Genomic DNA, 21,404 nt, shown 5'->3' with positions numbered 1-21,404 from the left:
ATCTGAAGGAAAAAAAACATACCTTTACATTTAGCAAATCAAAATAACTGTATGACGTATTTTTCTCTAATCAAAAATGGAAATAAATCCACATGCCATATTATGACTTTTATGAAGGATTAAAGCCTTCTTCATTTCCAGTATATAATACAGTGATAACACACACAACCCGGTTGACTGTACTCACTTTAACCTGGCTCTGTTGTCCACTGATAGGCATAGTGCTGTGTACCTGGACTCACATTCAGGTTCAGGTCCGGACTCAAGTCCAGAGGTTCAGGTTCAGGTCCGGACTTATAAGTCCGGACTTGGGTCAAGTTGTGTGAGTAACTAAAGTGAACTTATTGTGAGCTAATTATCAATTGAAAATAAACTCATAATCAACTCAAATTCAAACTCGTCAGGTTTATTGTGCCCCCTTCCAACTTGTGTCTACACCATGTATTTTCTATAACTCTACATGTGTTACTAACTACACAACACAACTACATACATAGTAATGTACATACAAGACTCAATCTGCAAGAGTACAAGTCTATGTGTTCTTGTTCAAGAACAACAGCATATTGACATTGTTTGGGTGAAGTGTTGCTCTTTCGGCAGACACTATATCACCATACATGCAAAGGAGTTAGCTTAGCTACACTACCAAATATGGCAACCAGCATCCCACGCTGTCAGTGTCCACTATGTCTAAGCCAGCTTCCCTTGACGTCACACAGATCTCGCGAGCAGTTGCGATATTTTGCGAGACTTCGTGAGTTCAGTAATGGCCGCCATATCAGAAGCCAAAACAATGTTTTTCGTCTTTTCTCAGCGCAAATTTCTCGATCTATGGAAGGTTTTAGATGGTTTAGAACAAAAAGGAGAATATACGTAAGTACCGGTTCCCGACGTTCCGGTTTTAACCGGACTTGAACCGAAACTTTTTACAAGTCCAGTACCGGTTCGGCGTACCGGTACGCAGCACATCATAGGCACAATATTAGCATAGCATTAGCGCGCTATTAGAATTTCAATAATATGAACAATTATGAACTCAGACCAGCATTTCACATATTTATACAAGCAGAATACACTTGAAATGTAAGCCAAACTACTGCACGGGAGTCATACACCTAGTAACATAGAAGAACAAAGAAGCTAGCGGACGCCATTAGCCACTGTAGTGGAGCCGAACTAGCTGACAGAATGACATTAAACTACACATAAAGAACAGTTTCAAAAACACTTCTTAGATCGAAATATGACATAATCTTTGTACACACTACTAACCTGTTGAACAGGAGAAATGAATGAAGCAGAGGGAACGTTGTTGCCGTTCCAGCCAGAATGCCAAGTCTGCGGCAGACACATAATAACAACACTTACTTTACGGCATGCGCTCAGCAACACATTCCCTTTTACGGCATGCCCACTGAGGCCTTTCCGTGTCCTATACTGCCCTCTGCTGTTTGTAATGATATACAATATTTAACATAAACATGCCTTCGAGAGTATAACTTAATTTATACAAGACAATATACATTGAAAATGTGCCCACATATTTATGCGGTTATCTGAATCATATTTTCTACCCCTTATATTCGAAAATATATGATTAAATATCTAAAATATGCGCACTTCGACGCTGCGTGGGTGGACTCCAGTTATATCTTTCAAACTAAATCTATCCACTATCTGCTTGTAGACTAACGGTCAAAGGGTCTAATATCCGGGAGGGCCGGGCTCGAGTCTCGGAAAGGAAACGTTTTTTTGTGTTATCTCTTTTCATTCACTTACAATCTTTGTATAAATGCAAAGTATTCCAAGGTCTGCTTCACCTTAATTGTCCCAACTGCTTGGCAACAGCTGTCTGTTCTCCAGTTGTTTAAGGTGGTAGCCTGTCGCCTGCGTTCATGTTTCAAATAAATGGGAATTGATCAGCCTCAGATGTATTAATTTATAAAAAAAAAAAAATTTTAATTCGAATGTTTCTCTTCAGTGCAATTGCAATTGCACATTGCATCATTTTTGTGTTCTTTGTTCTGTTTTAGAAAGGAAGGATTGTTTACTTTTTTCGTTGTCTACAAAACCGGAAAAACAACATAATTGTGCTTTTCCAGACACTGAAGAAAGAAAAATACCATGAATTTTCGGTATCAGGGCTGTTAGGGAAAAGATCAGGCAATATATCTTGAGAGAAAACTTATCTTTTGATCCCGTTTGAATTGTGCCACGAATTACACTTATGATGTTTGTCATCTTAAACAATCACTTCCATGTCAAAAAACTCAGTTTGTCGTAAAACTGTTGAAATATAAGACTATGAAAAATACGCAACTAGAAATAAGTGAAATGTGCCAACGTGACGGCCGTCTTGGTGTGTGGTGCGCGACGGGAGATGTAGGTCATTGACTGGTTTCAGGCAAAAAAAAAGTCTTACTTCACAGTTTTACGACACATTTAAAACATTTTGACTTGCAAAATTATCTTTTAAATTGACAAAAATCATATGTGTAATTTGTGGTTCAATTCAAACGGGATCGAAAGATAATCTTTCTCTCTCCATTTACTTCAATACATACCTTTTCCGAAATAAGGTCCCATGGAGCTCAACCGGAAAGGGAGGGACTTCGCCTCTCTATAAGCATGCAGCAGCAGTAGCAGCAGCCGGAAAAATGTCCACGAGAAACTTCATCTTGCGTTGCAAAAGGACAATAAATGACTGCACAAGACTTCTCCAAACAGATGATGCCGGTCATGCCGTGTTACAATCCACAGTAACGAGGTAAGGGCCAAGCCTATTGCTACTGTTAGAAATTAAAATCAATGTTTTAATGGGGAAATGTAGTTTAAACATGCCGTCAGTTTTAATGCTCTTTTATACTGAAAAACCAGAAATTCTTGTGCACAAGCAGTTAAGCTTTTATTCTGAAAATCCTTCATCTCCGGTTAGCATTTAGCATGTGGCTAATATACGATTTCCTGAAGAGGTGAATTTAGTAGCGAAATGAGAGAGTGGTGCAAACCGAAGCCTACTGACTTAACACTACAACTATAGATGTCGAGATACTACCATGCTGAATATTAAATGAAGGTACAGTTTATTTGAATACATTATTTACAGACGAGAGTAGCATGTGACAACATCCGGAATGACCGGAAACCAAACGAGCCGAGAAGTATTGTTTAGAGTATTGATTACAGCGTTTAGAATGTGTTAAATGAAGAGTGATGAAAGAGAATATGAGGAGAAACTGCGTGTTAAGCATATATTGAATGTGAAAAGAACCTATCCTCTGTTTAAATGCAATAACGGACATTAGAGACGAGGCGAGCCGGCTGGCGGGGAGGAGCCAGCAGACGATATATAAACAGCACCGGAGGAGAGATCCGGGCTCTTCTCTTCCCTATCGAGGAGAGCCAGATCACAGCTGTTTGTCTGACTGAACAATATTCTGTCTGTAACACTACCGCGCCTCTTTTAATTAAAGTACCCAATTGAAATTTCACAGAGACTCCATTTAGTCTCCTATTTTAAAGCTTCTCTCCTGGTCGGGAGAATAACGTACACAGTTAACACTACTACCAACACAAAGGAATGTAGTTTGTTTTTGCATGTAACCTAAACTGAGGTTGTGTGAGATCTTTCACACTTACAAATTCTGTCTTCTCCCCTATTTCACCAAACCGTTTACTGGCAGGTTAGAAACCATGGAAAGGAGCCTCGAGTGGTCACGGGGCAGGCTAATTAACGTCCCTACAGCTGATCTTTTACTTCAGGACCTTCGGGAATATATACTTGAAGTCCGGAGATCTTGGCCTACCACACCCGCACAACAAGGTAGGTCGATGTGATAATTGTTCACTTTAGCATAGGCTTTCGTTGATAAACCAGTGCTAGTATTGTTGAGTACTAAGTGTCCAACAGGCCAATACATTTTAAAGTAATTATTTGTTTTAAATATGGGTAATACCAATATAAACACCTTTTTTAATCTGTAGTTGCCAGCTATTAATTACAACATTCTGGTGAGACGCTCTGAGTCTCGAGTTGTCCACTTAAAACTGTACTCCAAATTCCACCTTTATATCCTGCCACAGTAGAGGAGACGCTATTCCCCCTCCCCCGTCGAGGGCAGTCTGGCCATCTGTAGTACACCACGTATCATCAAACGTGTGAATGAGGACATTGAAAGGGTGCCAGAGGGGGAGTCTCTGTCTTCAGGGTTGGAAGACACAGACTGCAACTATGTATCTCTATGCCCATACACATTTATGCTTTTGTTCTTACTGTATACTACAACTATAGTGTATTGCATGTCCACTGGTTTAATGCCAAACTGCATTTCATTTTTTTAAAAAGTATCTTTAGGCTGGGCAATGACAATAACATAGACGCATTGTGTGCGTTTCTGGCACAACGGCATAAATGCGTTGCTTTTACAACAATGACAATAAATGTAATCTAATGTTTTGCTGTTGTTGCAGGTCATTCTGGCTACCACGCCCCACTCATTTTGTTGGGTGGTCGAGGTCCCCCACAATTCAGCATTTCCAGAGAGCAACTCTCTTTTTTGAGGAGCTGTGGTTTTACAGCAACAAAGATGGCACAGATATTAAAAGTATCTCTGCGCACAGTGAGACGGCGATTGAGGTATGTAGCAATGTCTTCAACATTGGAAGTGCCATCTTGTCTCAATTTATTGTAAACATCCCAAGGAGGGGTTGTAGCCATGTTACACTATGCATGTTGTAAAGTAAATCTGAATACCGTAGGTCTCATATATTTAAAACATGTTTATTTTTCAGGCAGTTCCACATGCTGCGCTCTGGGACATACTCCACCATCTCAGATGCTACACTAGACGACCTCATCAAGGAGATAGTGGCTGGGAATAACCAGATTGGCCCTGAATCTGTCAGGGCACAGCTGCAGGCCCAGCAGATGTGGATACAGAGACGCAGAGTGCGGGACAGCATGAGGCGGATAGAGCCAGAAGCAGCTTCACTGGACATGTCCTCTCAAGCTGCAGAAGACAACTCCAAAACAGTGGAGGATCTGCAGAAGCAACTGCAGGAGTTAAGAGTCCAGCGAGAGTTTTGCTAACAGAGGTTTGCTGGCTCCGACGACAACATCCGATTCTATACAAGGTAATGTTTTGGCTAAATTCTATCCAAGTTTTTGAGATGGGTTAGCTTATAAAGAATCCTGTTTACCTGCCGTGTGACCGCTGACTATATGCATGCAGTGTTGGAATAAGTACTCAACTTAACTGAAGTATAAGTACAAATACTATGGTTTTAAAATACTCCTGAACTGAACATGTAGAATCATAAATCCTGTGTTTTCATATATAAAAAGTAACTAGAAACTATGAAGGTTAACTAAATGTGGTGGAGTAAAACATATTAATACTAACAACATACTGATAATATTTTACTACAAGTGGAAATCTTCAAAACCTTACCAAAGTAAAAGTATGTCAATATCCACTGCGTTTCCCCCAGTTGCACACGTAAGAATGAAGAGTAAACGTAGTCATTGTGTGTAAAATGTTCCCTGTATGTTTTAGATTATTATTACTGCTGCTAATGTAGTTGCTACATTTTACTGCTGTAGATTACTATACCTGCACCTAGTGCCTTCTTACTCAGTCTATTTGAATTGTAATGTATTATAGCAAACAAGAGGAAAGCATTAGCCCATGTGTTACAGTTAACACGATTGTATTTACTGTCAATTAATGACTGACATGTGTCTTTTGTGTACAGATTCCCGAGCTATAACCACCTGATGGCCTTCTGGTTTTTAATTGAGCCTTCAATTCATTAAATGGTTTGTGTTACTAGAGTGATATCAACTGCCAAGAGTAATGAAGAAGTGGTTACACACGCACGTCCATCAACGGTAGGTTACGTTTCTTTTAACACACAATCTAAACACAAACTGAAGGGAAAATGTCTCTCCGACATTTCATTGCTTTTGTGTAGGCTAAAAGGCTAAAGTACTCAATCCTTTTTGAATACATCAGAGAACTAAAACAACTTAATGTTTTTTCCCATAGTGTGCTACACTCATGACATTAATATAGTAACCTTTTTTTGTTTTTATCTTCCAGAGACAGCTGCTTCAGCCAATTGACGAGTTCTTCCTTTTTCTATGCTTCCTGTCGGTGGGTTTGAAAGAGAGGGACCTTGCAAACCGCTTCAACGTACACCAGTCCACTGTGAGCCGCATCATTGCAACATGGACAAGTTTTCTTACAACTTTATTGGGGTCACAGTGCATCTGGCTTACACCTGCAGAAGTTCAAGCCCACCTCCCAGAGGCATTCAAAGATTTCCCAGACACACAGGTGATCCTGGATTGCACAGAGCTGAGGTGTCAAACACCATCCTCACTCCTCCTCCAAAGTGAAATGTATTCTACATAGAAATCTCACTGCACCATGAAAGCCCTGGTTGGCATAGCCCCACATGGTGCAGTGACATTTGTTTCCAGTCTGTATGGTGGTTCTGTCAGCGACAAGGAGATTTTCAAACAATCTGGAATAGCTGCATTGTTGACTGAAAACATAGCAGTGATGGTAGATAAGAGCTTCCTGATCAGCGATTGCTGCAAATGCAAGGTGTACTGCCCACCTTTTCTGTCAAAGCAGAAGCAAATGCCAGCCTATGAGGTGAGGGAGACACAGGCCATTGCCAGACTGAGGGTTCATGTAGAGCGTGTCATTAGGAGGATAAAAGAGAACAAACTTTTTGATGGTGAATCCCACATAGGTATTGTTTGTATTCTTATCGATAGTCATGAACTTTCTCTTGTGACAAAATAGACTCTCCGTTAGTAAACGTTTACTCTGTGTAAAAGTGATTTCTGTGTGTAAAAGTGAGGTAACATGTGTAGATGAATAACATCAACTTGTATTCGTCCCACACATACACACCTATAGATGTAGTTATATTTGTGTCTGTGACTTTATATTGAATGGGAAATAACTGGAAAATACCTGTGTAAGAGAGAGACTCCTGTCCCGCCTCTCCATTTTATTTTTAGTTGTGCATTGTTATTTGTGCTTTAGAAACATTCCACTTGAACTTTATTTGAATGAACTTAGTAGTAATTATTGTCCTATATTTCTTTCAGATTTCACAGCTGCCTGGGCCTAGGAGAAAGAACCTCCATCTGTGCCTGCACCAAGGTCAAGATCTACCGTTGCTCAAGGGCCTTCACCAGAGCCATCACCACCGAGGACCAAAGGACCAGCATCACTACAGCGGCCTCCATCTGTCCCTGCCACAAGATCAAGATACACCTCGGTACAAAGGCCTCCACCACAGCCATCGCGATCAACCCAGCCAGCAAAGAAGTCTCGCCTAGCAGACGTACCTCCAATCCAGCCACCAGCATCAACCCGGGACAATCCCACCTACCTCCCTCCGACACAGCCACCAGCAGGCCATGCACCATCAGCCCCACCTACACAGCAGCCAGACCCACTGTCTTGGAAGACAGACAAAGACCATGGACAAAGACCCCCTGTCTTTACATTTATAATGAATAGTTGGTTGAAAAAGTTCTGATATTGGAAATATTGAGATTTTACAGTTTCATATGTTAACATAAATAGTTGGTTGAAAAATAAAGTTGAAATGCTGAATTTGTATTTGTACACATCACATAAACCTTGGTATGGAATATGAAGTCATTATTCAGTCCTGATGTAACTTTTCTGTGGTGAAAGTAGAGGGATGGAAATATTTTACTCTAAATTATAATTTACACATTTTCATTTTAGACATGAACAACACTTTTTTATATAGGCTTATAGTGTAATTGATATATTTCACTACTTTTGTGAACCAAAGACTTTGGTGAACAAAATCTGAAACACCAAAAAAAATGGATGACATGAGTACATATGTGTTTCACAACAGTTTTGAAGTTTTCCAAAAATCGGATTTCTAAGCTAGGTTTCTCATAAGACAGTGCTCTAAGGTGAGTGAATTTGCATTTCTAGCAACACCAGAGACTACTGAACATTTTGACATGTAACACCATGCCATGTTATAAGAAGTACATTTAAAAGTGGATTTAAGGAGACATCTAAAAATTGAGAAAATACCTTCACTTCACACTCCAGAGGTTTAAGGAAAAGGGTAATGCCATTTTATTTAAAAAAAAAAACAATGAAGGCAGGTTATATTGATATATTGATTGATATATTTATTATATTCAAAGGCAAATTAATACTTAGTCCCCTGAATCTGGAATAATGCACAATTTACAGCACAGCCTCACCATGTCAGGAACTTTTCATCTACAGATTGTTTTGGTCTGGCTTTACCCTTCACTGATTGGTTACAGACACTTTGAACTTATTGGCTAAGGAAATCAGAAGGAGGGGCTCATTATCATATAAAAAACCGCGCGAACATTCACACGTATATTGGCCCGTTTTTTCGCGCGAAAAACGGACCTCCCCGTATGTTCGCGCGTTTTTTCACCCCCGTATTATGGCACTTTTGGCTTTCCATACTTTGTTGATATCATGTAATAGTGTTAATCTGGCCGCGCGTTTACGTTTGCGCTTTATATTTCAATTTTATTTTTCCCGCTGCTGCTGCTGCTGCTGGCAGGGAACTGCTGCGCGGAGTTCCCTCGCCCCTCCCCCCTCCGAGGGAACTCCGCCACACGTCAATCAAATGCGCGCAGCGGAATCAATCCAGACAGAGTGATCCACAAGTGACACAGAGTGGAAGCATAATATATCGCCATGTCTTGATCAAAACTTTCAGGGAAAAGAAAAATTGATGATGACCACAGAACATTTCAGGAGAAGTGGGAGACTGAATATTTTTTTGTTGAGTACAGGGGAAACGCAACGTGCCTTATATGCACAGAAAATCGCTGTATACAAGGAGTATAACGTCAAACGTTACCAGTCAACTAAACATGCAGAGTATGCAAAATACCTGGGAGATGAGAGAGAGAAAAAAGTCACAGAGCTAAAAAAAATTCTATGGAAGCAACAAAATCTCTTCAAGAAAGGAAGCAAAGAGGCTGATTTAGCAGTCGAAGCTAGCTATGTTAGTCCATGGGCCAGAGGCCAAAATTGGACTTTTTGGTACCACTCAGAGTGGCAAAGTCTAGTAACATTTTTTGAAAAGGTACATGTCCATAGATGATATTTTGGTATGATAACCCATCCTAAGTGGTAGCTTTTTGACAGTTATCAGCTCATAAAGTTATCAACCCCCTGCAAAAAATAGGCCTCTAAACGCCGGGGGCATATTTTGTTTTGTGCTCATTTTCAGAACTTTACTCATATGTTATGAGGGCATGTTTGGTAGCATTTTAAAGTGTACAATCCTAGCTTTCATTTAGACCTAGTTTTGGGCCTATCTAAAAAATATAAAGGTCACATGGTCAAAGGTCAAACTGTCTCAACAACATTTTTTCCACTATTTTCGCCTAAACTGTAGTCTTTTTTATAGCACTGTGAAATGTAGGAACAGCACTGACACAAATAACAAAAACTGAAATACTCACAGGACTGTAACAATTCAGGAAATGTTTAATCTTCCCATAATATCCTGCTATGAGGGAGGATATGGGTCTTTAAGTGGAACATGGGCCCAGGCGAGAATTGACAATAACTGCTAATTATTTGGTATTTGTCACAGAGTTTTTATTTAGATTTCTATATATCTTTGCCCTAATCATCATCATCATCATCATCATCATCATCATCATCATCATCATCGTTGTTGTCCAGAGTTAAGACAACTTCTTCATCCTCCTCAACCCTCTGATTTGTGCATGTTTGCAGTTTGCACATTTTCGTGCAGTCAAGATTGTTGGTGAGGCAGGAGAAATCTGGTAGTCTACAGGTCTTCACACACTTGCAGGCCATGAGAGATTTTATTTAGTTTTCTTTACATCTTTGCCCTAATATCAGCAGCAGCAGTCCAAAGTACATACAGTAGCTCTGGAGGTTTGAGCATCCTAGCCCTTTAAATTTGAACAGCCAATGGCTGACAGTTATTTCAAATTGTTGCTAAATTGTTGCAACTGTGCATTTAAAAAATATTACAGTTTAAAAATCATACAGTTTTTTTGATGGGTGGACAGTTGCTGTTGGGGGTGCTTCACTGTTCCTGCCTGTGAGGAGAATTGTGAGGTGAGTGGCCTAGCAGACAATTCTTTCTTGAAAAATGTTGATAAATTAGTTATAAATACCCCTTTCTTGACGTATATCTGTTTTCAATACATATTGGGATTGCCTCCATCGGATATAATGTAATTTATTTGCTTAGCTTACTGTTCATTCTTTTTAGGTGGCCAAATATTGTGGTAAATTGAATCCTAAAATTAGCCACCTACACAGTTTACTTTTGATGTTTCCCCTTATTAAAATCATTAATATATGTATATTAGGTAGGTATATTACTATATAATGACATATTCATGAATATGTCATTATATAGTGCATACCTCTTAAAATGTCCCTCCTATTTATGGAGCCCTGATGTGTTTAAGCTTCAGTGAAGGATGCAGTGTCACCTGCACAGACAGACAGACAGACAGACAGACAGACAGACAGACAGACAGACAGACAGACAGACAGACAGACAGACAGACAGACAGACACACACGGCCTATATCATTAGAAGGGAACACAGACACATGCACACACAAAAACATGAAATCTGTGCGTGGAGGTAGCTTTGATTGAATGATGAAATGGACATCTCAATGGTGATTTTAGATGTGCTAATGTTAATGTGCCTTTTAGAGTACCTCAGTTTACATCACAGCAGTGGTGAGCTCATTAGATTTATTTATTGTGTTTGTGTTTGCAGGGGATGTACATCACAGAATAGAAAAGTATGGCAGAACAAAGTGAGACAGAGCCGAAGTGTCCCATGACAGAATGTGTCATACACTGTTCAGATGATAATTCAAAGCTTGTGGCACCTGTAAATATAGAGTCATGGAACACGTTACTGGGAGCAGCTAAAATAAGAGGCTACAGCCCCATCCTCGATCTTGCCAAAGACCTCCCTGAAGGTAGCATACCATCATTATTCTATCACAGGAAATGTCGAAGCATCTTTACAATGAAGAAACTGCTTGACAGCATTGTTGCAAAAGAAAGCTCTTCAGAAAATAGTTTGCCAGAAGATTCAAGAGAGCTTACTAGACGAGAACCACAACCATCAAGGGTTTATGAAGCAAAGTGTATATTTTGTGACAAAGTCAGCAAGTATTTGAAAGGTCAAAGAACTAAAGAAAGTCTGACAAAATGTGCAGAGTTAAGAGCAGATGACACCATCAGGAGCGCAGCGATCAGGAAAAAGGATACAACTTTGTTAGCCACAGTCAGTCGTGAGCTAGTGGCAGCTGAAGCTCATTACCACAGAACCTGCTACAGAGCTTACACAAAGGACCTAGAAAAAGACACTGATGAAAGTAACATGGATGAAATAGAGTCCCCATATGAAGCAGCAGAAAAAATGGCACTCTCTAAAGTGTTTGCATATATTAGAGAAGAACTGATTGAACATCATACAGTAGTCGCATTCACAGACCTGACTAATATGCTTGTTACAGAAATGGCCAAGTGTGGTGTAACACAGGTGATACCCTCAATAAAAAAACACTTACGCCGCAGAGTTGAAGCTGAATTTGGTCCATCTTTACATATCACACCAAATGACACAGGAAAGCTGTTGGTATATCCTGACAATTTGAAAATGGATGAACTTGTAAAAGTTTTCCATGAACTTAAAGAGGAACAGAAGTTGTTCAAATCAAATACTGGCAGTGATGTGATATCACAAGTGGCACTGAAGATCAGAAATGATATCCAGAAACAGGATATTACTCAGGCATGGCCACCACATGTGTCAGATCTGGAAAAGATGAACAGCATTCCTCTGTGTCTAGTAGAGTTTCTCCAGACACTCCTAACAGGTAAAACCACAGGAAGTGATAACCCATCGCAGAGAGTGCAAAGGCTCACTGCATCCTTTGGTCAAGATTTAGTTTATGCTGTTACCTCTGGCAAAGTTAAGCCTGCAAAACACATTTTATTGCCCTTTGCTGTCAAATCTCTTACTGAAAATGTGGAACTGATACAGATGCTAAACCGACTCGGCCATAGTGTATCATATTCTCAGGTAGAAGAAATAGACACGGCCCTCTGTCTTCAGAAGCAAGCAGCAAGTAAAGACACCATCCCATTACCACAAAACATCAAACCCGGTCTGCTCACAACATTGGCATGGGACAATATAGACAGACTGGAGGAAACAATCAGTGGCAAGGGGACATCACACAGAGTGAATGGAATCGCTGTGCAAGCAAAGCCTATCACTGACCATTCTGCTGAGATCAGATCTTTGCCTTGTATCCCAAAAACCAAGATGAGAAGCATTGGTGCAGTTGAGATGATGCTTCCTATTTACAACGCAGGAGAGCGTGCCAACCCTCCTCTTGTACAGACAATTGATACTGATCACACCACATGTCTAAAGGATGCAGCAGACAAAAACCACATGTGGCTGATGGCTCGTCTTTCCAACAAAGATATATGTAGCTGGACTGGGTTCAACATCCTCACCCACAGTGAAACATGTGTACAAGATAATATAGGCTATTTGCCTACAATCAATGCTCCTGCTACACAGCTATCAACAGTAAATGAGATACTTCTCCAGTCACTAAACATCATGAAATCTCTGCAGCTTAACAACATAATTGTTGTCTTTGACCAGGCATTGTATGCCAAAGCTGTTGAAATTACTTGGAAAAACCAGGAGCTACTCAAGGACATCATCCTTAGAATGGGAGTCTTCCATACCACCTGTGCCTTCATGGCAACAATTGGCCAACGGTTTGGAGATGCTGGTCTAAGAGACCTTTGCATAGAAGCAGGAGTGATAGCTGACGGCTCAGTCTCAGGAGTTATTGATGGGCACAAGTATAATCGTGCAGTAAGGCTCCACAAACTGCTCTATGAGGCTTTCTTGAGACTAGCATGGGAAGGTTTTCAACCTTGGTTAGAAGAGAATCACCAGGATGATATTATTCACCTGGAAACAACTCTGCAAACTGCCAACAACCTGTGTGAAGAATTAACACAGACAAGATTTGAGGAAACTCTCAAGCAGGATTCATGTCAGCGTATTCTGACACAATTTAATGAGTACCTCAGCTTCCTCAGAAAAGACAATGGTCCCCTGTCTGCCTTCTGGATGTCCTATGTGGACATGGTTGAGATTCTGCTTTGTCTAATTCGAGCATCACGAGAGGGAAATTGGATGATGCATCTTACAGCAATAAGAGCCATCATTCCATGGTGCTTTGCATATGATAGGATCAACTATGCCAGATATCTGACATACTACTATGCACAAATGTCTCGCCTGGAGACTGATAATCCTGCTGTTCATGCACACATTGCAAAGGGTGGTTTGTCTGTCCAGCTCAGTGGGAACAATCCCTTTGGAAAGATTCCAGTTGACCAGACAATTGAGGAGACCATAAACAAGGACACCCAGACTGCTGGAGGAACCAAGGGTTTCAGCCTAAAAGCAGGAGCAGTCACCAGATACTATCTCACTTCAGAAAACAGAAGTCAGTACCTAAGGCAACTCAGGAACATGACAGGCACCAAAACTACAGGCAGTTTCAGTCATCACGATCTACAGAAGACCAGAATAGAGAAGGACAGGGCTGATGTGAATGCCTTTGTAGAGCTTATGAAAAATAGCTGGGTAAACCCTCTCAGTCCAGATCAGTCTGACATCATCAGTCTTTCCACAGGAATCGCTGTGTCACCAGACATAGCCAGTGATCTGCTGCAAGCTCACCAGACTGGAGAGGAAGCATATCAGAAGTTCAGAAGTGAGCGTTTGGAAAAAGAATCACCAGAAACCAAATTCCACGACAGAATGAAAAAACAGAATCTGAAGACATTCTCAAGCCTCACAAAAAGAGACAGAGGAAATCAAAAACAAAACAAGGAGTTGATATTGAAAGCAGACAGAAATTTCTTTGGGCATATGATAATTGTTTCACAAAGTAGAAGTCTTCACATTAAAGATGTCCTGGCTCATCCACTTGGTCCACTGCCTTGGTCACTTTCAAATCCAGACGGTTCGCTGCGAAAGACCAATAAGGCCGCTCTTGCTAGAGAGTTAGAGAAATCAGCATCAGCAGTTGAAGATATTGGAAATCTCTCTGCATGCATCATTGATGGAATGAGCCTTGTTCAGAAACTGAAAGGTGATGGCAAGACTTTTGGAGAGATTGCTGGTTCTGTGCTGAACTTTGCTTTGCATGAAGGAGGAAAGAGTACACGAATAGATGTGGTGTTTGATGTGTACAGGAAAACATCCATCAAGAATGCTGAGAGAGACAATCGAGGTGCAACAAGTAGCACTCAATGGAAGAACATTGCCCCGGGACACAATGTTGTGCAGTGGAGAAAACTCTTAAGCAATCCAGAGAGCAAAACTGCCTTGATCAAGTTCATTGTGGACCAGTGGAAGCTGCCAGAAAACCAGGTGAAGCTTCAAGAAAAGCAGCTTTTTGTAACATGTGGAGAGACATGCTATTGTCTTAAGAACAAAGATGTGAAAGTTGTGATGGAGTTAAAGTGTTCCCATGAGGAGGCAGACACCCGCATGCTCCTACATGCTGCTCATGCCAGCCAGAATGGCTATAAAACTACAGTGATTGTGAGTGAGGACACAGATGTCATGGTCCTTTGCTTAGGGAACTGTAAGAAGATAAACTGCACCATGTACCTGAAATGTGGGAGTCAGAATAGAACAAGATACATCAACATTAGCACCCTTGCTGAACTCCATGGAGATGATCTCTGTGATGCTCTTGTAGGTCTCCATGCCTTTACAGGTTGTGATAGTGTGAGTGCTTTTGCAGGAAGAGGGAAACTCTGTGCTTTCAAACTTGTTAAAGGAAACAGGACATATCAAGAGGGCTTCAAATCCCTGGGAACATCATGGGATGTATCAGAGCACTTACACAGAGCCATGGAATCCTTTGTGTGTCAGATGTATGCAGAGGCGCGGGAAGGTATTTTGAGTGGGGGTGCTGAGGGGCTGGACTCCAGTGAACACTATTACGGGACTATTAGAGCACGCACAAAAAAACTCCCCACACGCAAACACACAGTAAACCCGCGACTGTTACAATGAAGGCTCGATAATCAGCTCACGGCATATAGGCCGCTCCCCACTTTACGAGTGGGGAGCGGACCTCACCTCCTCTAGGGGGGTCCGGGGGGATGCTCCCCCGGGAAGATTTTTTTTAAATATTGAAGTTAAAAGCATCAATCTGCTGCACTTTGAGAGCAACATTAAGAGATCTATGGATACATTGCTCAACACCCAGATGAAACACAACTGTAAGCAGATGTTCTTTTTCTTTATGGATATTTTACAAATCACTGTATTCTTGTTTTACTGCCATATAGTATTTCATAACTGTTTTTCCTTTATTCTCTTATTTTTTTTATAACTATAATGATCATATGAAGGTGTGCCGCGGAAATAATCTTTTGAATAATTTTTGACCAAACCGTTTGAGACCCACTGAGATAACTTAGACTAAAGTTAACTATCGAAACACTCAGAGAGTCCTTTAGCTCACCTGAGCCTCTCAGTCTGAGAGGAGAGCTCTCCTCCAGCTTGTTGTGGAACAAACAGCTCCGTATGTCCGTTAGTGCAGCTAGCTAACCAGATGCTAACAACACGGTCCCTGCTGCTGGCACCGGTCCCTCTCTCTCCCCCCCTCTCTCACACACAGTAAATGCGCTATTTCCGCACACACACAGAGCCGCGAGCTTGAATGACACAAGCACACTTTTATTTCCATGCAACTCTCTGATTGGTCTGGTGTCTTGCCTCTGTTGCATTCACTGAACACGGGAAATTACAGTCCTGCCGTCCTTTCTCGTGTCTTGATGAGGTTCACGTAAAGCACGGTTAATGTATTATATTATTGAGGTAGAATTGTCCGGGGCTACAGAAAAAACATTCGGGGCAGGCCAAAATATTATTTTACCAACAATGTGGAATTTATTGGCTACATATTACACAGATTATGCACAGCGGGAGCAGCAATAACCGTCAAATAATAATTCAGACAGGGGAGCTCCGCACCCCCTGCCTGCCGCTAGGGGGTGCTGCAGCGCCCTCAGCACCCCCCTTCCCGCGCCCATGGATGTATGCACCATCATCCGACATATGTGATGTGAACGACCTTCGGTACCTGATGTTCTGCACCAAAAGGGGTGAAATGGAGTCAAGCCTTCTTCCGCCTTGCAGGGACTGCTTACAGCTGCATACACAGCGCGCAAATTACCAGGCAGCAGTATGGAGGCAATGTCTGGAAGGACAACCAGGCATACCAGAGCCAAAAGGTTATGGATGGAAAACAGACGTCAAAGGTATGCTTTTAGTAAATTCACTGCAACAGTATAGGTAATTTCTGTACATTTCAGTTCTTTAGTGAAGTAGATGAGACATGGAAAGTGTGTGACTTGGATCTTACACTTCTTCTTTTACTGTAGGTATGCTGGTGTTGGACTGGATGCGAGGGCTCCCAGCTCCAAAGGCTGTCTTGGAGCTCATGGCCTGCAAGTGTGTAAAGACCTGTAGGCTTCCAGGCTGCTCCTGCCTCGCCAACAACTTCAAGTGCACAGAAATGTGCAAACTTCAAAAATGCACAAATCAGAGGGTGGAGGAGGATGAAGAAGTTGCCTTCACTGTGGACTATGATGATGATGATGATGATGATGGATGTGATGATTAGGGCAACCCCCACATGAGACCCCAGGTAAGATACAAAAAATAGTAAAAGGTAGCGATAAATTAAAGATTTAAATAAAATAAGATAAAATAAAATAGAATAAAGATAAAGATCGATCTATATAGGATACAGAAAAAAGTTATTGTGCAAATGTTCCTGTAGTTTTTATTCCTGTGCCCCATGTGCTCCAGGTGCTGGTGCATCAGACGCTGAAGGAGCTGCTGATCCTAAGAGCGGAGCTGCAGAAGGAGGCCACCTCCCACTCCCTGTCCTCCTCCTCCGAACACTGCCCCTCCGCCCACACACACCACAGGAACTCCCCTGCACTTGGCCGTCTGATACACACACAGTATAGTTCATGTTTCAGTGTTTACACTCTGAGGGATTCTTCTTACATTTCTATTAACATTATAACAAAAACCCATATGTTTGTAAAGTTTTTTGAAAAGTATTTAAAGAGAATTTAAAACCTGACGCCCCACCATGCCCCACCACCCCCACCCCACCTTAACGCTCTTAACGCTGACTTCAGATGTTCAATGTTTTCAAAAATGCACAAATCAGAGGGTGGAGGAGGATGAAGAAGTTGTGTCTTCACTGTGGACTATGATGATGATGGATGTGATGATTAGGGCAAATCTAAATAAAAACTCTGTGACAAATACCAAATAATTAGCAGTTATTGTCAATTCTCGCCTGGGCCCATGTTCCACTTAAAGACCCATATCCTCCCTCATAGCAGGATATTATGGGAAGATTATACATTTCCTGAATTGTTACAGTCCTGTGAGTATTTCAGTTTTTGTTATTTGTGTCAGTGCTGTTCCTACATTTCACAGTGCTATAAAAAAGACTACAGTTTAGGCGAAAATAGTGGAAAAAATGTTGTTGAGACAGTTTGACCTTTGACCATGTGACCTTTATATTTTTTAGATAGGCCCAAAACTAGGTCTAAATGAAAGCTAGGATTGTACACTTTAAAATGCTACCAAACATGCCCTCATAACATATGAGTAAAGTTCTGAAAATGAGCACAAAACAAAATATGCCCCCGGCGTTTAGAGGCCTATTTTTTGCAGGGGGTTGATAACTTTATGAGCTGATAACTGTCAAAAAGCTACCACTTAGGATGGGTTATCATACCAAAATATCATCTATGGACATGTACCTTTTCAAAAAATGTTACTAGACTTTGCCACTCTGAGTGGTACCAAAATCTGGTCTGGCCCATGGACTATGTGGTGAGTGAGATGATTGCTAGAGCGGGAAAGCCGTTTACGGAAGGCGAGTTTGTAAAAAAATGCATGTTGCAGGCTGCAAACTGTCCGGAAAAGAAGGGTCAGTTCAACAACATCAGCCTGTCAGCTAACACAGTGGCAGAGCGCATTTCTGACTTATCAAGTGACATATATGAACAGCTGTGCGACAAAGCCAAACTTTTCCGTGCATACTCTGTGGCTCTTGATGAGAGCACAGACATCACTGACACCGCTCAGCTCGCAATGTATGTCCGTGGTGTTGATGACAATTTTGAAGTGACAGAGGAGTTGCTTACAGTGAAACCAATGCATGGCCAGACCACCGCTCAGGAGATATTTCAGCAACTGTGTGATGCCATTGCGGATATCGGTCTGCCATGGAAGAGGTTTTTTGGAATTACGACGGACGGAGCGCCATCAATGACAGGGAGAAAAAACGGGCTGGTGGCACTTGTTCAAAGAAAACTGGAGAAGGAGGGTGTGGAGGAGGCTATTGCTCTGCACTGCATTATCCATCAGCAGGCCCTTTGCAGCAAATGCTTGAAGTTTGACAATGTGATGTCTGTTGTTGTGAAATGCATCAACCATATCAGATCCAGGGGCTTAAAGCACCGCCAGTTCCGTGCTTTTTTGGAGGAAATTGAGTCAGAATATGAGGATGTGCTCTACTTCACAGAGGTACGTTGGCTCAGCAGGGGAAACGTCCTGAAGAGGTTTTTTGAGTTGAGAACAGAACTGAAAGTATTCATGCTGGAGAAGGGTGGGATGGCTGTTCCCGAGCTGAGTGATCCCAAATGGCTCATGGACTTAGCTTTTCTTGTTGACATCACGCAGGAGCTGAATGCTCTGAATAAGAAGTTGCAGGGCCAGGGCCAGCTTGTTAGTGCAGCATATGACAATGTCAGAGCATTCTCTACAAAACTGATGTTAGGGAAAGCCCAGCTCCCTCAGAAAAACCTCTGCCATTTCCCAGCATGCAAGGCTCTCATGGACAGGGACACAGCATTCAGTGGTGAGAAGTATATTGATGCCATTGTGAAGCTACAGGAGGAATTCGATCAGCGGTTTGCAGACTTCAAGACACACAGAGCCCCTTTCCAAATGTTTGCAGACCCCTTCTCCTTTGATGTGGAAAATGCCCCTGGTGTGCTTCAAATGGAGCTCATCAACCTGCAGTGCAATTCTGAGCTCAAAGCCAAGTTCAGGGAAGTGAATGGGAAAGCAGACAAGCTTGGACAGTTCATGAGAGAATTGCCCCCCTCCTTCCCTGAGATTTCCAGGATGTTCAAGTGGACCATGTGCCTTTTTGGGAGCACATATATGTGTGAAAAGCTCTTCTCCACCATGAACTTCAATAAGTCAAAGTACAGGTCCAGACTTACTGATGCACATCTTCAAGCCATACTGAGGGTTTCAACTGCTTCCTCCCTCAAACCAAATGTGGCTCAGCTGTGTGAGAGGAATCGCTGCCAGGTCTCTACCAGCAAGGAGTAGGTAAGAAAGAGCTTCTGTACATAGTCATGTTGTGAAGAACAGTTCATGTTAAGAAGATGTTGAATAACTGTTAATGTTGTATTTTTTAATAAATGTTTTGCGGAATATTTGAAGCGGCCCAGACTTGCCCAGACTCTACGTCCAGCGGCCCCCAGGTAAATTGAGTCTGAGACCCCTGCTGTATACCATGGCTGTTTTGCCATCACTTACTGTACGCAGGCTCAGTCACTGTTACATTTTCATTTACAAAGCCATGTTGGATAAAGTACCATCTTATATCTGCTCCCTGATCTCTCGGCGAATTGAAAGTAGTTATTGCCTGAGATCGCATGCTGTGGTTTTATTAAATGTGCCAAGTGCTAGGACTGTCTTAGAGAAGAAAGCTTTTAGATGTGCAGCTCCACTAACTTGGAACAGTCCGCAAAAAGAATGGAAAATTACCAATCTGGTACCACTACATGTTTTTAAAGCTCGGTTGGATGCTACACAATCAGATGCTGTTGGTACCTGTACATGTGGATATATATGTAAATTGTAATCCCTGTACATTTTACTGTATGATGTCCTTTTGTTCTTCTGTTGTTTATGTTTTTATGTCTTCATGTGGAACCTACTGCTGCAGGTCTCACTTGAAAAAGAGATCAATGATCTCAATGGGATTTCACCTGGATAAATACATTTAAAAAATCAACCCACTGGTTATGGCTTATTGGCCATGAATGCCAGTTTAACTTTGAAAATTAGAGGCTTGCATGCCAGCTAATGTCAGAGTTGTTGAAACTAGATGTGATTGTATTGTGTAAGCTTATCTTTCGTATTTGTTCCTCTCCCTTTTCTTTTTTTAGACATTTATTTTCTCCAGCAGTGAGTGTCTGCAGTCAAAGTACACCAGTAATGAAAGACACCTGACTATGCAGGTAAGTTTACAAAATATTTGTAAGGTGTGTAGCTGGGTGATTAGAAATGTTATCAAAATAAACATTTGCAATATTGCAACATTTCAGTCATATTGAAGTCAAAAGGCCCACATGAGTCCATAGTATGGTGGCTGAGAAGGGAAAACGAGAATTAAAAAGTGTGAAAAACGATTTAACATTAACAATAAAAAAAATTCCAAGATGCGAAACACTTTTACGAGAAATGAGACAAATTTCCAGAAACACTTTTACAAACTAGAGAATAAAACCGGAAAGGGAATGTTCATCATACCGGAAGTAACGTGAAAGTGTTGTGCTGTACGATACCAGTCACCTCTGTGGAAACATTGGTATAACTGCCTTTTTTATTTATATTTGAGTGTTGTATGTCTTGTAATAATGGACCAAGAGTCTCTTTAAATAAAGATGATGATGATGATGATTGACTCAAACTTAAGTTAACACACTTGTGTTGTGTTGAGCCAAATCACCAAATTCATGTTTCTGTGACTGAATGGAAATGACAATAAATACAAATGTAAAACGAAAAAAGCTGTTCTTGCTGGCAGACATTAAATATGTCTCTTAAAGGGGACGTATCATGCTATATTTGAACAATATATTGTAGGGCCATACCTATATAAAGTTGATTCTGTGAGCTGTAGCTGACCACGCCCCCCTGCAGGAGAGTGGAGCGTGCTTTGAGATCAGCTGCTGGGCTGTCGGAAGAGGGGGAGAAAAAGAGATCTCCGTCCTCCGTGTTTTATTCTTATATATGATTATATAGAGTCATTATTCATTTGTTTTAAAGCTCAATAAATAACAACGAAGACCTTTGACCGGCACTTTTCTAATTTTGTCCGGAAGATTTCAACTTTAACGGACATGTTGACCGGCGAAAAAAAA

At 41.3% G+C, this 21,404-nt stretch overlaps 2 protein-coding genes across 12 annotated transcripts; both read left to right on the top strand.

The window, feature by feature from the left end:
- The first annotated feature begins 13 nt into the window (after positions 1–13).
- On the top strand, positions 14–7,758 carry LOC307036286 (uncharacterized protein). Of its 10 annotated transcripts, none has more exons than XM_079676457.1 (8): positions 14–876; positions 2,583–2,770; positions 3,687–3,826; positions 4,474–4,639; positions 4,795–5,136; positions 5,758–5,893; positions 6,105–6,212; positions 7,130–7,721. In XM_079676457.1, exons 1-5 carry the CDS (start codon positions 655–657, stop codon positions 5,090–5,092), a joined length of 1,014 nt encoding a protein of 337 aa, XP_079532583.1. In that variant the 5' UTR covers positions 14–654; the 3' UTR covers positions 5,093–5,136; positions 5,758–5,893; positions 6,105–6,212; positions 7,130–7,721. The 10 variants fall into 10 exon arrangements, with proteins under 10 accessions (XP_079532583.1, XP_079532585.1, XP_079532580.1 ...); XM_079676459.1 differs by having other exon boundaries at positions 6,105–6,158; positions 7,130–7,718; XM_079676454.1 differs by having other exon boundaries at positions 6,105–6,341; positions 7,130–7,702.
- Positions 7,759–9,091: 1,333 nt separating this feature from the next.
- On the top strand, positions 9,092–18,039 carry LOC307037010 (uncharacterized protein). 2 transcript variants are annotated; one of them, XM_079677724.1, is made up of 3 exons: positions 9,092–16,466; positions 16,590–16,855; positions 17,020–18,039. In XM_079677724.1, exon 1 carries the CDS (start codon positions 10,876–10,878, stop codon positions 15,211–15,213), a length of 4,338 nt encoding a protein of 1,445 aa, XP_079533850.1. In that variant the 5' UTR covers positions 9,092–10,875; the 3' UTR covers positions 15,214–16,466; positions 16,590–16,855; positions 17,020–18,039. The 2 variants fall into 2 exon arrangements, with proteins under 2 accessions (XP_079533850.1, XP_079533849.1); XM_079677723.1 differs by having other exon boundaries at positions 9,092–16,855.
- The last annotated feature ends 3,365 nt before the right edge of the window (positions 18,040–21,404 follow it).

Source organism: Notothenia rossii, assembly GCF_949606895.1.
Source record: "Notothenia rossii genome assembly, chromosome: 4".
In the NCBI taxonomy this organism is placed as follows: domain Eukaryota; kingdom Metazoa; phylum Chordata; class Actinopteri; order Perciformes; family Nototheniidae; genus Notothenia; species Notothenia rossii.
Note: the sequence above shows the minus strand (reverse complement) of the source record. Positions and strands in the feature narration are given on the sequence as shown.